The sequence below is a fragment of the Prinia subflava genome, chromosome 5, assembly GCF_021018805.1.
Source record: "Prinia subflava isolate CZ2003 ecotype Zambia chromosome 5, Cam_Psub_1.2, whole genome shotgun sequence".
Classification (NCBI taxonomy): Eukaryota; Metazoa; Chordata; class Aves; order Passeriformes; family Cisticolidae; genus Prinia; species Prinia subflava.
Window position 1 is genome coordinate 49,691,032 of NC_086251.1, and position 18,417 is coordinate 49,709,448.

The following is an 18,417-nucleotide window of genomic DNA, read 5'->3' on the forward strand; positions in this document are numbered from 1 at the left end:
TTTTAATGTTAAGGTTTGAATGTCTAGTTTTAGAAATACATATAGAATAGCATATTGTCTTTATCTCCAAAGGCATTATATTGTACTTCTAGCAAGCGCACCGACAGAAAAACAGCGACTAGAATGGTGAGTAATCCTTGAGATTTAAAAAAAGCAAAACAACCCCCCCACCAAAAACCAAAAATAGCACCTCCCTTCCCCCACACCATCAACCTTGGACACAAGGGAGTACCTAGTGTATCAGTTGTCTTCTTCATGAATGAAAGTGGACCTTCAGTGTTTCAAAATTGAATGGATGAAGATTTTAGAGTTCTCAAAAAAACAGTAAGAATGAAAAACTGGGGAGTGAAGGCTGTTGCTTCAGTTTTTCCTTAACAAGAGTCTCAGGTTTACCTGACAAATGCCTCATGAACATTTTTTAATGAGCAGTGTGAGGAGGTATGTTTTCAGTCACTTGAAATCCTGTTTCTTAAAACAAAAATTCCCTTTTCCGATGTTTCTGCTCTCTTTTATTAATGAAATTTTAAGATTGGCAGGTATTGGGAATTTCTTCACCTCTAAAATTCATCATCTGAAGCCAAAAGAATGTTGGATAAATATGTGATGGTTCTTTCTGACTACCTTTTACTTGATGTGTAATGTCTTGTATTTAATTCCATTTGTGAAATCAGGCTTCAGAGACAGCTGCAGGGCATTCTTAAGCTTCCCTTGTCAGCTTTTATAATGCCTTAACTGAAATTATTGATCTGAATTAATCTGACATGCACTAGTTCATTGGTAGTCTCAAGTATTAGTATAAGGAGAATATTGAGGATTTTATTCTGATACATGATGTTAGATACTTCTATTATTTCCTGTTAATGAGATCTTGCTAATAAATAACATTTGTACAGGGTGGGCTTGGTGGAATCAAAAATCCGTATTCTAGTTGGAAACCTGGAGAAGAATGAATTCATTACACTGGCTCATGTGAATCCACAGTCATTCCCAGCACCCAAGGAGAATCCTGACAAGTAAGCAAACCCATTTTCTTCATTTAGTAGGGAGAAGCTAAATTAACTAAAATGCAATTTTGTTAATAAATAAAAGGACATTTTTATAGAATCCTAAAAGGATTAATTTTAATGACAGCATCTAAAGGCAAACAGATGATGCTCAGCTCTTCTTAAATACTGTTTGTGAAATTAGGTAAGCTTTAATTCTGTATAAGAATTCTATAGATCAGAAAATAAGGGGAAATGTATTTTTGTAAATAACTATATTAATTGCATAATTTTCTGCCAACCTGTGTAAGTTACTGCTACTTAGTTGATGGTGTTTTAATTGTGAGGAAGCACTGAGAATCTGGGAGAACATCAGGCACTGTAGAACAGAGCTCTTGAGTAACTAAGTTTATTTCATGTTATAAAATTTAGCAGTTGGGATGAATATCATTGGAATCATAATGACTGTGCTTAGAAAAGGGTGTGGAAACAGTGGAGACAATATCAAGTACTTCAGATTGTTGAGGGTTTAAAATGTTTTTTGACTCCTTCCTCCTCCACTCAAAACACTGATTGCAGGTGTGTGGGAACTGAAAGTCTTTTAAGACTTTATTTCAAGATCGCATTATAATTAATTTTTAAGGAATCATATTTTTGTGTGAAGTATGAGAATGGGGAAAAAATTGCCTTTACTGGGATATGTGAAAAGCCTTGTTAGCCTTGCACAGGGTCTTTTCCACACATTAACTGCTTCAGGTGCAGTATGGGGCTACTTTTTGTTTTGTTTTTGAGGATATATAATTGTTACATGCATGTTCTGAGTAAAATTGGACAAAGCAAGCAGTACCTCCTTAGCACAATTTTAGCGGGCGGTTGTAACTACAACTGCCTGCACGATCAGAGGCTCCAATCAGCTCTTATTTCAGAGGACTTGGTGCAGGCAACACTTTGAGCAGAGGTTGTCTTCCCAGTGTGTATACAAAGGACATTCTTTCACTATCCCACGTGAAGGGGAGCTATCAGAGGGAGGTTTTTAACTGAAACCCGCAGTTTGTCGTCAGTTACAGCAAAGAAATTTGAGCTTTGAAGACACATTTAGGTTGCAAAATGGAAGTTGCTTAATTGAGTAATAGATTCTAAATACTTTCAGTGCCTTCATAGGTGCTGTGGCTAATTGAGAGCTAGTTACTTTCATACTGCTATATGAGAGAATCTATACAGGAGCACAATTGAATGGAGTAGTCTACTGATGATCTTACTTTATTTTGCTAGAGGTAGATGTGTAGTGTTTAATGACTTTAATATTGTGAAAGAAAAAGGAATGTCAGCTTTGGTTTTTGCCTTTCTGTGTCCGGTTTCCTATTGCTACTGGAGCTAAGAAGTACAACTGTTGGCTATTGCAGCAAATAATTTATTAAGCTGTTTAATTCTGTCGGTATAACATGACTGTTTTACATAAAATTTTCCAGGGAAGAATACCGTACAATGTGGGTGATTGGGTTGGTGTTTAAGAAAACGGAAAACTCTGAAAATTTAAGTGTTGATCTTACCTATGACATTCAGTCTTTTACAGACACAGGTGAGTTTTGCTTTCTAGGTGTTCTGGTATTAATAAACTTGTTGATTTTGCTCAAAATGTAGTCTTTATTCATAATGCTCATAACAGTCATAGAATTGTATCTACAGAGAAGGTTTCAGCTAAGGAGTTAAGGGTTTTATTTAATGAAGCATATTTTCAATGAGTTTTAATGCTCCTAAACGCTTCAAACTAATCACTTTCAGTTTGTTCTCATTAAGTGATAAAAATTATACATACATCTTGCAGATCTCACTAAAAGTGTGGTACATTATTTTGTAATCTGTACTAAACAGATAAATTAGTTATCATACACGAGCTAGCAAGCGTAACATCAAAAATTTTGAGTATACTTTAAATATTTTTGTTACTTGGTGAAACTGAATTTATCAGTGGATTAACAAAATGTCTTTTATTTCATGATGTTCCATAATAGATAATTGATTCAGTAACCTTTACTTCATGTCCCACACTCAGTGGAAGAGAGTTTTTTGACTTTCTGATGTTTACTTTTTGATGCAAAAAATAGCACACACATAGGAAGTTTTGTAAGCAAAGAATTTGTAACAGCTGGGGAGTGTAACACCAGAGTGTCAGGAACAGTAGCTTTGACAGATTTATCTAATAAATTTACAGGTTGTTTTTTTTAACAGGCTGTTTTTGAGTTGAGGCTCAAATATTTTGTGTTTACAGAGTTGAAGAAATAGGTTCAAGTGTTTCCTTATGCAGCCGTGGTCTCTGAATTTCTAAGACTCAGTCTGAGGAAGCAAGGGAATTGAACACCTTGACCCCTTCCACCTGACACCTCTGAATGCAATAAATATATAGGCTTATTTATAAATCATGCCAAGTTTTCAAAGTTGCTTATTGTCATACATAGCTGCAGAGGGGCATCTCTTTCTTGAGAGTTGAAATATTTCTTGTAATTATTACTGATGAAGGAGAAACTATAGCAACTATAGGAACATAATTCTAATTTTTGAGGATTTAGAAAAGACAGTACCATAGCTGCTGCTTTGAAGGAGTGAAGGAATTCAGAAGTTGCAATTTCTCAAGTCTTGAATTGTTTATAAACAGATATAGTAGTGTAGTTGTCAGATTTTTGATGTGAAAAAACTGAAACTTGCACTTACAATTTTTGATGTGATTTATTTGCACGATATTCCTGAAGTTTGTCTAATATATGCACTTGTAAGTGGAGTAACATTTCACCAAGATCCTTACAAACTGTGATACAGAGTTTCTGATTCGTGAATACACTTCTAGAAGTAACAACCTAGTAAACAATTTCTGTTTGTGTGTCGTGAATTTTTTGGTAATCTGAAGTTAGTGTGGGTCTGTTTCCATTGTTTTTAATCCATCCTAAAGACTTCTTTGTCCTGTCTCATGGAATAGATTCTAAGATTTTATCAAAAGTAACTAACTATTTTCCAGGATGAAATTAAAGAATAGCTTGGTTTTTAGTGGGAACAAAGGGAGATATGAAGAGTGATCTAGGTTTTCGTTGTATGGAAACCTTGGTAAGACATAATGTCAGGAATATGGAATGCTTTAACCATGTCTGGCTTCACTGAGCATGCTTCTAGCTTAGCTGTAACCTGTATAATTTTTTACAGAGGCTTTATGAGCTCCTTCAATAGCAAGATGTAGTGCAGTACTCACTTTAATACTCAGTATTCATTGGACTCTTTCTGTGCCTCTCTCGTAACACCTTTTTAATTACCTATTCACAGCATATTCAGTGAGATTCCTTAATGTTTGTAGAGTAGACAGTGAATCAGGGAGATACCTCTTGAGTTTTTGTATTTAAGAGCTACAGAACCATATTTTATTCATACATCTGCCCCGGCTTTTGTTCAATGTTGTGGAGGCAGTCAGTGTGAAAGAACAAGCTTTTCATTTTTACCTGGCTTTACTTGAACCTGAAATCCTGGGTTCCAGTGCAGTTCTTGTACTAACTCTTACCATGGTGACTTACCAGAAGCAGATGTTCTGAGGTGAAGAGAAGTAACTCGTTATACTAGACAAAATTAAAAGAAACAAAAACCAACCAAATGGAACCACCAAAATGACCATACAAAATTAAAAAAAAACCCCAAAACAAAAAGCAAAGCAACAAAAAGCCCAACAAAACAGAAAAAATCTAAACATAAATTACTTTCGTATAAAAATGTAGTGGTGTGTGGGTTGCCAGAGTAATTTTAATACATTAGGTGGCACATGAGCACTTAACTCTTGACTTAAAATCCATTTTTTGCAGCAGCTGCATAAGTAAAATCACCTGCAACGAAAACAGTTTTATGTAGATGCTGTAATTCTTATGAGGAAATTTTATTTCTATCTTTAGTCCCTTTGAGATGAAAAGAAGAGTTTGCTTCAGAACTCTTACAGTTAAAACTTGTTAAAAATACCGAGAACAGGTCACCTGTTTCCAAACCAATGTTTGTGTTTGTACTATCAGTGCTGGCATGGTAGGCAGTTCCCTTTCTTCCTCCAGAACAAGGAAACATTTTTCTTGTTCTTGAGGATAATAAGTGCTCTGAAATGCCAATTGTTTCAGCCTGGGCAAGTAAGTGAACTTTGCAAAATGCTTCAGTATGTCTTAATGTTATTCTGATTGTGTAGTTTATAGGCAAGCAATAAACAGCAAGATGTTTGAGATGGATATGAAGATTGCTGCAAGGCATGTGAAGCGTAAGCAACTTCACCAACTGCTACCTAATCATGTGCTTCAGAAAAAGAAAAAGGTAAACTTTACTAATATTTGAGAGCAACGAAAATGCCATTGCTCTCAAATTTTTGATGTTTTGGTTTACTAATTTAGGTTTACTTAGATTTTTAGGTTTACTAATCAAAGAATTAAAATCACATCTTGAGGTCTTAATTTTACCTGCAAATGATCACATTTGAGTGTAGCAGTATTATTAGGTGCAGTAAATATAATACTACATTTCTCAGAACATCAACAATATGGAATAGTGTCTTATCTGGCTGGATAGTTTACCCGTGGCCATATATGAGAATGGTAGCATTAGATTTAAATAAGATGTTGCATTGGATTATTATTTAATTTTAGTGCAGTCAGGAAGAAGGGGTGGAACTTTGAATTAAACAAATCAGTCTGATTCAAAATCCCTGCTGCTTTTTATTAGTTTAATCTGAGAGCAGTATGGGTTTGCTTTGATTTTTAAATAGCTAAACCCCTGGTACATATTCTATTTTAGGTATAGCTGAATAACATGCTTTATTTCTATAGCTGTTATACATTGAATGCTGTTTTAAAGACTAGGAAGTCTTTATTGACACCAAGTGCAGATCTGTTTCAGAGAACAATGTAAATATCAAGTAATACATCTCTGTAAGTAAGAGTACTGTGTCAGAAAATGTTTTTTCTTCTCTAAGCACTAAGTTCAAATCCTCTTTAAATTCTTTTTATGTACATCAGTTTGTTTTGATGTACATCAGTTACTTTAAAGTTAATGAAAGTATTTCTAAGTCCACAAAACCAAAGAAATTCGAAATAAAGCTGAAAATATAATCATTAAATACTGTGACAGTTTGTGTTTGAACTGCTTGGTTCAGACAATTCTATACCAGAGTTGTGAGCATGAAAATGTAAATGCCTGTAGTGAGAGGATAGTGGAATATTTACATGTAAAAGGATTTGAAAATTGACCATTCAAGTTTGCATTTTGAAATAACTTGAATTTCTGTTGATCTTTAAACCTTTAATTGGGCTAACAGAGTTTTCCTCTGCCTTGTGGCTTGCAGCACTCGACAGAAGGGATCAGGTTGACAGCTCTGAATGACAGCAGCCTAGACTTGTCTATGGACAGTGATAACAGCACGTCTGTGCCTTCGCCTACCAGTGCTGTGAAGACAAGTCCATTGAACAGTTCTGGAAGTTCTCAGGGGTATGGAAGACTTTCAGCTTGTTCCTGCTCTCTCTTCCTGAATTAATTGTATTAAACATATGGCAAATACTGCACATATGCGATACCACTGTTACAAATTCAAATCATTACAAAGTGGGGATTGTTCCAAACTGGATGGAGACTGTAAACACTCTTATTTCAGTTTGAGCACTAGAGCAAAATTTGGGGGATATGGAGCCTGATGCTCAACTTGAGATGAGGAATTATGAAGTTGGGTAAAAATGCTTAGAAGAGCACAATGATAGAAAAACTTTGGCCTTGCAGTAGGAAGGAGTGAGAAATAGTGAGCAGATAGTAGTGAGTATGAGGAAGTATTTTGTGAGTTTTGAATCCAAGTGTGAGACAGTAGATTTTCTGTCTGGGAAATCAGTAGTGTCCTGCTGTTACTGATGATACCTATGCAAATTAAGCTTAGGAATGTAATTTCCCGCTGTAGTTTCAAAGTGTACATATTAAAGTTTTCTTAATACTAACTTTCTGTATTAAGTTATTTCCTACCTTAACTCCAGTTTTCCCCAATAAATCAGTACTCTCTTCTTTTAAGAGGCTCACGTTTGTCTCTTTGATACACATACAAGTTATGATCAATCTCCTCCAGTTTAGCAGTATTATACATATGTTATAGGATGTTGTGTAGGATGAAATACTTGACTTAGTCCTTTTGAGAAATGTCCTTTTAGTTAATCTTCCTTGGTAAATGGTTAACAGTAGTTGATACCACAGTCTGTGCTATTGAAATAAGTCTGTGTTACCTAGGATGTCACAGGTGAAGTAGAAATGCCCTTGGCTGATTATAGACGCACAGTGCTTCCCAATTTCTTGAAGATGGAGAAGGGATCATTTTTGTGATTGGTCACTTGAAGCCCCAGGCCTTTGTTTTGGATGATTTTAGACTGAAATCATCACTGTAACAGTCTATGTAAATTACAGACAACTATTTTGTTCTAGTCCTTCTGCACTGGTTTTGTTTCATCCTTCAGTACCTAGTTGCTGTGTTTTCCCATACATATAATTTCGGTGGATACTGCCTTGATTTTTGCCTGTCCTTTAAATATAGCCTTTTTCTGGTCTCAAAAACTGTCATTGATAAATTTAAATTAAATATTTGAAATAACTTCCATTGCTTGAGTTTGATAGTAGATTGTGAGTGCTCACTTTTACCTTTTTACTGATATAAACTCTGCTCTGTAATGTAGGTAAAATACGAGCTGTGGTGACTGGTCGCACATATGATGTGATGAAAGGCAGATCACATAACACCATAGCTTTACTAATGTCTTCAGCATTTCATAACTTTTCTCTTTTCAGCAGAAGCAGTCCTGCGCCAGCTGTAACAGCAGCATCTGTGACCAACACACAGGCTTCTGAAGTCACTGTGCCACAAATAAATTCCAGTGAAAGCTCAGGGGGTAAGGAAAATGGCATAGCATGTTTCTATTGAATTTTTGGTAATGTTTGTAAGGCAGTTTTTCTTCCAGCTTGAGTCTTCTAGTCTTTAATTAACACATTCTGTAATGTGTTCTCCTTCATACACATAGTTCAATAATTTCTTAAGGTTTCAGAAAATCACAGAGGAATATTTGCTGTCATGTTTACTTCTTTTATTCTTAGAGATTTGTATTTGCCATTCACAGTAGCAGTAGTGTTCCAGTGTCCTAATGTAGGTCTGTAGTTTGGCTAGCTAAATGAAGAAAAAACTATCTGAAGCTGGAAGAACAATTTTATATTTCTTTTTAATTCATTTTGTAGTTAAACTCCAGGTGCTTCTGTACTGTCTGTTAGTAGTCTGTGCTCCCATGTTCCTGCTCCTTGTGCTTCATGAAATTGATTCTAGGAATACAAAAGACTCAAATGTAAGCAGAAACACATGATCCTCACTGATGTCTGTTCAGATATGTCCTACTGTTTGTGCTGACTTTATCCTCCATTTCCTGCAAGAAGAAGTACACTTTACTTAAAGTAATTTAAAAATTTGTTTTAGTCAAAGAATAAAAGCATCTGGTGAAAATATTCTCTTAGAATCAATTATTCTTCTTTTCTGATGGAGCTTTAGCTGTGTACAAGGAGCAAGTCAGAAATAGATGGAAAAGGGGAGTGACTGGTTAGCCTTTCAAAATTAAATCTCTCATTTCACTCTTGATGTGTGACATGGTTTAGTCTTACTTCTCTCTAATTTTTATCGTGTCACAGGTACATCAATGTGAGTAAGTTTGTCCATGAGCACTAAATGGAGCTTAAATGGCGTGACTGGTTTTTGGATTTGGAAGCATATCAGAAGTTGTTCATTCTTATATTTTGGTTAATCAAAATGTTAATCACCTGATAGTTGTTAATGAAAAATTTCCTCAATGTATTTTTTCTCATCCTGGAGCATCTCCCTAAGTGCGCTTATTGGTTTGAGGTAGGCAATTGATGAGATAGAGCTTTGTCATATGGAGCATTTTTCAAAAGGATGTCTATAATATCAGTTCTTTATTTGATGCTCTGTGATGACTTCATATTTGTCACTGGGTAATCTAAGCCTGAGAAGTGATAAACTTCATTTTTGAGTGAAAAAGGGAGTATCAGATTGCTCTTGGATTTGATTTAATGCTGTCTTGGCAGTGCATATATATGGCTGAGTACAGAAGCCGTAGAATTTCTTCAAGTACCACAAATACTACAGCTGTACTATACAGAGCTCTGTCTGGGCTCATACAGCCTGCCTTAAGCAGGGTTAATTAGGCTAAGCAGGGTGTCATTGCCATGGCTACCCTGTGTCTGGTACAGGAATTCTTTCTCAGAATCACGTGTTAAGGGCTTGGAATGGACCTAAAAGATCGTCTAACCCCAACCCCTCCTGTCATGGGCAGGGACACTTCCCACTAGACCAGTCTGTTCAAGGCCTTAATTGACCTGGCTTTGAGCACTGCCAGGGTCAGGGCATCCAAAACCTCCCTGGACAACCTGTTCCAGGGTCTCACTACCTCACACTAAAGAATTTCTTCCTAATAACTAACCCAGATTTCCCCTCTTTCCGTTTGTACCCGCTGTTGTTTGTTCTGTCACTACGGTTCCTTACAAAGAACCCCTCTGGCTTCCCTGTAGGTCCCCTTATGGGAAGCAGGAAGGTACTGGAAGGTTGCTGGGAGTTCTCCATGCAACCTTCTCTTCTCCAGGCTGACCAGCCCCAATTTTCTCAGTCTGTCTTTGTTGGGGAGGTGCTCCAGTCCTCTTATCAACTTCATGGCCTCCTCTGGACTTGCTCCAACAGTTCCATGTCCTCCTTATACTGGGGACACCAGAACTGTACACAGCACTCCAGGTGGGGTCTCACAAGAGCAGGATAGAGGGGAAAAATCCCCTCCCTCGACCTGCTGCCCACAGTCCTTTGGCTGCAACCCAGGACATGTTTGTCTTTCTGGGCTGTGAGCACATTTGCCAGCTCATGTTGGGTTTTTCATCACCCACCAGCCCCAGGTCGTTCTCCTCAGGGCTGCTCTCAGTCCCTTCTCTGCCCAGCCTGTGGGTGTGCCTGGGATTGCCACAGCCCAGCCACAGGACCTTGCACTCGCTCTACTGAACTTCAAGGGGTTTGCACTGACCCGCCTGTGCAGGTCCCTCTGGATGGCATCCAGTCCTTCCAGTGTGTCAGCTGCACCACACAGCCTGGTGTCACCAGTGAACTTGCTGAGGGTGTGCTCAAGCTCAAGAATGAGCCTGAAACTGAACTGTGCAGTGTATGCACACTTGCTGTTCCAAACATGATGCTTACACCATTAACTGTACCACTTCCTTGATGCCTGCTTCATGTCAGGGGTTTTGATTAGAGACCAAAAATACCAGTGTTTGAACTGAAATGATTGTGTCGACTCCTCTTGTTGAAGATCTTTAAATTATTTGTCCATAGGTACTTCAAATGAAAGCATTCCTCAAACTGCCACACAACCAGCCATTTCTCCACCACCAAAGCCTACCATCTCTAGAATTGTTCCCTCAGCGTATCTATTAAATCCATCAACAAGAAGTTCAGGAAATGTTACAACAAAAATGCCTAGCCCTGTCGCAGCAGTGAAAAGGACATCATCTCCCCATAAAGAAGAGTCTCCTAAGAAAATTAAAATTAAAGAGGTATTTGAGATTTTGAGATCATACCATAGCGATGTTCAAAACTTTGAATATTCATTTCACCCACAGTGCCGATTCTCATATTCCAAGTTTCAGATATTTCCTATTCTGATTGCATTGCTGCTTGATGTTTTCAGCTTGCCAAGATGTTAGTATTTTCGTTTTGTTGATACTCATCACATTACGCATGTACTGCACTAGCACAAATGCTTAGAATCTAAATTCTTATCTTCAAAGTAATTATTTTGGTAAGCCTATAATATGCTATGTCTTACAACTAATTCTGCCCTTTTAAACACTTTGACCTTATTTTCTTGTTGATTTTTAAAAAATATGATTTTGTGTTTTGTGATAGTTTCTGTGTTTGCTTTTCAGCAGGATGAAATAAGTGAAGATACTAGCTGTATAGATTTGAATGAACATGAAAAAATGGAAACCAAGGTATCTATGCCTAGACCATATAATTTCGTGTATATTAGTTGGGAAAATGACTGTATTTCTCTCTAGGAATGACTGAGTGTGTGTCTAGATATAGACTCTCCAGTAAAGATATCAAAATAATATTTTTTAATGGTTATGTCAGTGTTGATGAATTGGAGTCCATTGCCTGCTGCCATGCTAAGTTGAGCCCAAATCCATAATCACATAGTTCTGTCACTTCTTTGCTGGTCATTTACATGGTATTATGCATGGTGAAAAAATTAGTCATGGTATTTATATTTCAGTTAGTTAAATTAGATCAAGGATGTGTCATTATACCATGTTTTTCCTGCATCCCAAACCTGTTACATTGTGTTAATTAGTGAAAGAACAATTGTCCTGTGTATTCTATTTGGAGGTGGCATGTTGGGCTGAGAGTCCTGAAGCCAGCCACTTTGTTCACTTTTTAAAGAAATTTCAAGTGATAGTAAGTAAATTTTCTCTGATGGTGAAATTACTGTGTGAAGTTAGAATACTATTTGAGGACTTTGAAGATTCAATGTGTCCCTCCAGTATCCTATACTTAGCAGACAATTTTTCTGCTTAGTGGTGAACAGAAAGGGTGACAGACTCTTTTAGCCTTATGGTAGCAGCTCTCCAGTTGGGATTTTGCAGTATTTATGGGGCACATTCTGTTGTCTCTGGAATACTCTGGCAATTATGCTTATGCTTAAAGTTAAATGTAAGTTCCTTGGTTTATAGCTTCAATGTCCTTAAGCAAGGAATTGTATCTTGTTAGGCAGTTACCTTGCAATGTCTCTAAAGTTAAGACAGGTGAGGGCAGAAATACATGTAAGCACTTAATCCTCACTTCAAAAATAGATCCACTGGATACAGATCATTATAAAAGACATAGGTAATCCTGTTAGTTTTTATTGGCAGTCTCCTCTTTGTCCTTAATATTTATGGAAGGAAATGGGGGAATTAAATTTCTTAAAATAAGCATAAGTTTTCATCCATTGAAATGCATTGCTTTTTTTAGGGTGTGCTTACTAAATGGTACACTTTGAAGTAGCAGACTGGTTTTATTAAAATGGGAACGTGCCATTGTCCTGTTTTAGTCCTGTAGTCCCACTTTTGTACCTCAAAATCAGTCTCTGCTCACCTAGTCATTCAGAAAGTTGATTCAAGTTAATTAAAGCAGCAGGAAAATGTTCCTGGCAGAATGGCAAAAGCTGTGGAAAAGCTGTTGAATTTTTGAACAATTTCTGTAACTTTTCACATGCTCTTCCTTGATAATATACTTTTTGTCTTTAGTAAGTGAATGACATGTAATGTTTTGCTATAGGATTCTGTATAAAAGGTGTTAATTGGTTAAACAAGTGACAACTGCTAAGTGATACACCTTGTGTTGATGTCAAATCCCTAATAAGTGAACCATTCTCTAGTGTGGTGATTCCTGCATCATAAAAGGAAGGGTGTCAGTGCAGCCAGCACCCATGCTTGCGTTTTTCTTTTGCCATGTAAGCACAGTGTAAAGCATTCTGGAGCTCTAGATGTTCTATATAAGTAGCTCGTTGGAAGTGGTGTAACTGTGGTGATTCTTCTGGGTCTTTTTCAGGAGCAAATTGAGACAGAAGTGAATGTTAATTCTCAAACAGAAACACTTCAGACAACTTCTCTGCAAGCTCCTCAGGTACTGTTTTTAAAAGCAATACTGCTATGCAGTATGTTTGTGTGCTAATCTGTGGTGGAAGAATTCAAACTGAAATGAGTCCAGATGTTAAAAATAAATGTATAATTTTAAATTTAAATCCATTGTATGGAAAGCTACTTGTTACAGTCACTATTTTTGTGTTTTAGATGGTCATTGATCTTATTGAATGTGCATTGTAGCTAAACACGTATGGCTTGCCATACAAAGTGACTGAAGCTGGATTTGCTCTTCTGAATTGTGCCTTCAAAGTAAGGGGCTCAGTTTACTCCTTTGTGCTTTGCATATCACAGAATAATCCTTTCTAACAAGGAAACAAATGCTTTAAATAGCTGCTGCTCAAAGTTAGCCAGGTAGAGGTTGAGGATGTCTGAAATGTGACTTCAGATTCTAATATTTGGTATGAGAGACAAGTTGAAAGCTTGTCACTCCTTAGCCATCTGGTGTTAGCAGTGTAAGGTACTTTGGAAAACAGTAAGAATTCCGTACCATTCACTTAAATTTTTGTTTCTAGTATTGTAACAACTTCTAGAGAGCACATCTGTTTCTTACTAGCATTTTTAAACTTAGTGCTCTACTGATTAAATTATCACTATCAAGCACTTTATGCACACTTGAATCATTAAAGTATGTGTAGTGAATGTGTTGGTTGAAAATGGAGATTGTTGCAATAGTAATAATGGTATTTCTTACTGGACATTTTGAACTGTATGAGCAGTACTGAATAAAGATAGCAAAGTTGTTTGGCAAAAACTGTAGATGCTACATGGACTTGCTAAACTGCTTTGGGGAAGTTTTTAGATCATTTAGTAAGTACATCAATTTTATTTTGTCTGTTGTGGAGGATTATATAAAGGTTTTTTACAGATCGTGTGGTTGTTACTTTAGCAAAAGTAATCTGAAAAATACAAAGGATGGTGAGCCTCTGTCATTTTTGAGTGTTCTTGTTGGCTTTGTTTAAAACACTGCCCATGTTGCAGAAAATACAAACATGTCAAACTGCAGATCAGCACCAACCAGGGCGTTACTCAGGGCAGGGGTGATGCGAAGTTCAGAGCATTTTGCCCTGGGTCCTTGCTACATTGTGCATTGCTACTGTATCAGTCAGTGTTAACATGATTGATTTATTTTTAATAAGGCAGCAATTAAGAGCAGTTGTTTTAATACAATTTTCCTCGTGTATCAAATGTACCTTATATAAATTTTGAACATTTATAATGTAAGAAAGCACTTTATGATAAATAATGTCAAGTATTGCATCATAACTGTGTTATTGGGATGGCAAATAATGTGCCGCTGTGGAAATGAAAATACTTGAAAAAAACCCCAAAAAACAAGCTGCCCCAACCTTAGAGGCATGATGTACGGCAAGTGAGAAATTAATGAATCTCACTGAATCTTGGGAGTGTTTCTTTTCTGTGTTTTCCTTTTGTTTGTTTTAGATGTAATTTTGCTGAATGGTATTTAGGTATTTTAAGTGAGAAAAAAGTGTTCAGATTAAAAGAAGTGTTCAGATTATTGTCCAAGTGGAATTCTTACTACATTCATACAGCAGCTTTTTAGAATTTGTTACGCTTTTCTTCATGTAAATCTGAACCAATACGAAAATTGGAAATTTGACTGTAGAGTTTTTCAGCAGTCTGGAATGTGAATGTATGAAGACACACACTTCAGGTTGGGAACTGTTTTTCGTCACTCATCTGTGAGGGCAGAGACTTAACACTAAGTTGCTAAGAATCTTTTTTAAATACGAAACATGTAGATCAGATGTTAGATGTGACTAATTAAACACCCTTATTGGATTATATGTGGATGTTTTACTATAATACAGGTTATTAGTAGGCCCAGCTTTATCTACAGCATTTGCTAATTTCTTGCAGTTGTCAAAAAAGGAAAAGCACACAAAGATTCTTGCAGAAATTTTATTTGTAAAGGCTGTGTAGGCAAAGGAAATATCTGCTTCTCTCTTTAGAATCTGTAATATCTTCATATATTCCCAAGAAGTCTTCTAAAGATCTTTGTTTTGAAAGTTAATGCCAAGTACTACAATATTTTTCTTTTTGAATTTCAAAAAATTAAAATACAACCAAACTTCTTTTCTTTGCAGAAAACACCCAGTACAGACCTTTCAGATATCCCTGCTCTTCCTGCAAATCCTATTCCTGTTATCAAGAATTCAATAAAATTGAGATTGAACCGGTAAAAAACACCTCAGGGGTCCATAAACAGTATCTGCCAACTCAACCTGTTGTCTTCTAATAGAAAAAAAAGGAGAACGGAGGGTGCAAGACTAGAACATAATCGCAAAAGGATTTAGGTATATGTTGTGCACTTCCCTTTCTGGACTAACGTCGCCGCATGATTGGAAGTCCAGGTTAGTACATGAGGCCAGGAGTACAGTTAATGTGTTAGCAACAGTTACATTAAATATTTCGAAGGATTACTGCCTTTAAAAACATGAACACTATTTGTAGCCATATTTGACATTCTGATTGAATTTGTTTGATGCATTGTTTCAAAATTGAGATAAAACTGGCATAAGAATCCCTTAAATGCACTTTTATGTACTTTTTTATTGGAGTATGACTAATTTTAGATCTTTAGCTGATAATTTCATTTTATTGAAGAATCTCTTCAATAGTAGTAATTTGCAAATTGGTCGACATTCTGTGATATACTGTATATTGAAAACAAAGTGTATAGTATATTTAGTTCAACTGCCATCAAGCAGCAGTAAGTCTTTAAAATGTAATGTCAAATCTTGGGGTCATAAGATGGAAGTTGAGGAGGGGATTGGGAAGTTTTGGTATTGATGGGACATGATAAAGATGCGGTCTACTTTTATTTATAGGATTGTTTTAGGGTGCATACAAATCAGCAATCAAACAGTAAATAAACTTTCTTTTGAGCCAATTGAACTCCTTATTCCCTTTTTTTCTCTCTTTACTTCTTGGGAAAAGCTTTTGCATTTAGTATTGGGGGTTTTTTGTTTTTGTTTTTTTTTTTAATTATTATTATTATTTTTTCAGCTTGTATGCACCATATAGAACAATAGTTATTTATAATAAATAAAAATAAGCCATGTACTCATTTGGGTTTCCCCTTTGCCCCTTACCTAGTTCTAATAACTTTTGGCCTCTAGGCACAGATTCAAAATTTGTCCCATGACTAAAGTGTTTAGGTAAATATTGTGTGCCTGTGAAATACACCACCTGTCTTGATGGCCTTTGAATCACTAAATATGATTTTTGTACACTCCATAAAGGTCCCGTATGCATTAAAAAGTTTAAAATTTTAAATAAAGGCGAAAAGATTTTTCCCTAAGAATTTTAACCTTTTTTAGACAGTTCATCACAAGTAGTTTTACATACTGAACAACACCAAATTTTTAAAAATCATATTTCTAGTAAGCACTTGACATCTAGTGAGCTCTCTTACTCCTATTTTTTGTTCTTGTAGTCCTATCAGAAAAGTAACAACTTTTTCTTTTGAAAGAACTGAAGCTCTCATGGCAAAGAACAGCAGTATTTGAGGAACATGAGGGATACCAACAGTAATACCAGATGTAGATAAAAATCTTCATGTTACTATTACTTAAGTCTGAAGTATGTGGGATGTCAAATCATACTTCCGATACTTTGATTAGCATGTTTTATGAACTCCCTTCTCCCATTGTGCTCCATCCTATTACACATGCATCTTTCATGTTACAAGTTAAATTACTTACACTCTTCCCCTTATCCTTCTAAATTAATTCTCCAAAGTCAGAGTGTAGCTTATCTTTTACTTAGGCTGTGCAGTAACTGAAGGTTTTTTTTTTTTTTTTTTTTTGCCATTTGTCTGAGATGTCTAGTATACAATATTTCTCTTTTCCTTGCCCTGTGCAGCCTGCTGTCGTCCACCCCCCAAAGAAGGTTATATCTTAACAGTTGAAGTGTACAAGCTGTCTGTGTATTTTGTGTAGCTATGGAGTTTAGATCGAAATTGCCAGGCACAAATTTAGTCTTGTCATTTTGTTTACACATCGGAAAATCTTTTTCATGTTATTAAACGTTTCATGTAACTGCACCCAAGTTTTGCCAAGCTGGAAACTTGGAACCTTTCTGTATAGTGACTTTTTAATTCTAGTTTTCATAACCTGGAGATCAGACTGTTGCTTTCGCATGATGTACGTAGTGTCTCATGACTGGAGTTTGCTTTGTTTTATAGTATCTGTACTCCTTGTATTTTTCAAGAGCTATTTTGTAAACAGATGATGTATTTCTCCATTGAAAACACAATAAAGAACAGCACAATCCCATGGTTGTCTGATTTTTCTCAATGTACTAAATTGGTTTTATTTTCCTAATTCTTACTTGGCTCTTAAATTTTCTGCTAAAGCCAAATACGGTATGGCCTAAAGGAAATATAGTAAATAATGCTTATTTAGAGAGCATTCATTTATGTTTGCTATAGGAAATGGAAGTAACACTCAGAGGGATGTTGGGTTCTAGTTATTAAAGGGAAAGTTTGTGAATTGTGTTTTGGCGAAGGCAGAGCTGTCAAAAACACAGAAACATTTTAAGGGCATCTATTCCATCTCTCCAAAATTCTTAAAAGTGAACAAAACTGGAAGAAACATGTGCCTAAACAATTTGGGGGTACACAATTTTCTGGGAAAGTTTGATCTTCATTTTTTGAAAGCATTGGCTGTAAGAGTTCTGGCACCTGAGACTTTCCTTGCAAGTGCCTGTTCCTGATGTCAGCAGATGGCACTATTTCTCTTCTTGTTAAGTAGTTGAAGTGTGTCCTGAAATAAAAGTAAAAATTGCAAGTAGCTGTGCATCACTTGATTGATCTTTGTATCAGCATGAGCCCAATCCTCCAAATGCTTGATGTGAGTAACTTTAATAAGTAGTCTCCTTTTGACTAAAATGTCTTTAACTGCTAAAACCACTGATGATTATGGTCTTCCTATTATAATTGCCCTGCCAAAAACAATAAACCTTTCTGTTGTATATATTTTTCACAGCATGCAATTGCTTGTCTTGTTTAAAGCAGATTCATAATTTTTATATCCTGCCCACTACATCTCTCTCATCACAGCTGATGATGTTATTTATGTCTTCAATTCATCTTTTATTTTTTCTGACCAATAAAAATCTGCTAGTAGATACACAAATTTCTGTACAATGTTGTTCAGGCTACTGGCAGTAGGTTTCAATAGCTTGTTTTTCTGAGTTGCCCATCATCAGTCTCCTGAATTAAGTTCACTGACTTATAAGGATCTGCAAACAACAAGCTGAAAATTACTGTTGTAGCCAAAATAATTAACATTAATAAGCCATGGTTTAACAGATGGCTTTAGACATACTGATTGGAATCAGACATTTGAGTTGATGATTTCTAGCTAAAGTTGTGCTTCCTTGCTTCCTTGTAGGTAATATGTGTGCATGGCCCTTCTTATTAAATGCACTTCTTAGTGCATGTCTTAGTTTGGGGGGGGGTGGGGGGGTGTCTTTGTTTCGGGTTTTTCTTAAACTGCAAATGTTTTAAACTTGTTGCTACAAGTATATGGTAACTGAGTAGTAGTGAATATCAATTGTTACTAAATGTACCTTAACGGGAGAATGAATTTTATCAACAGTAAAAGATGAAACAGCTATCTTCAGCATCAAGAATAACCAAAAGTAATTCAGCATA

The 18,417-nt window shown here is 36.2% G+C and overlaps 1 protein-coding gene across 7 annotated transcripts in view; it reads left to right on the top strand.

Annotated features, from left to right (window-relative positions):
- Positions 1-17,035, top strand: part of PAPOLA (poly(A) polymerase alpha) — a 45,013-nt gene extending 27,978 nt beyond the window's left edge. For 2 of the 7 annotated variants that reach the window (XM_063399317.1, XM_063399320.1), the window contains exons 13-22: positions 73-126; positions 894-1,013; positions 2,453-2,562; positions 5,185-5,306; positions 6,331-6,473; positions 7,803-7,903; positions 10,384-10,604; positions 10,977-11,042; positions 12,643-12,717; positions 14,843-17,035. In XM_063399317.1, the coding sequence (XP_063255387.1) occupies positions 73-126; positions 894-1,013; positions 2,453-2,562; positions 5,185-5,306; positions 6,331-6,473; positions 7,803-7,903; positions 10,384-10,604; positions 10,977-11,042; positions 12,643-12,717; positions 14,843-14,938 (1,108 nt within the window). In that variant the 3' untranslated portion in view covers positions 14,939-17,035. The remainder of the gene's footprint in view (positions 1-72; positions 127-893; positions 1,014-2,452; positions 2,563-5,184; positions 5,307-6,330; positions 6,474-7,802; positions 7,904-10,383; positions 10,605-10,976; positions 11,043-12,642; positions 12,718-14,842) is intronic. The other 5 variants (XM_063399319.1, XM_063399321.1, XM_063399318.1 and 2 more) reach the window with 3 other exon arrangements.
- Positions 17,036-18,417: the final 1,382 nt, after the last annotated feature.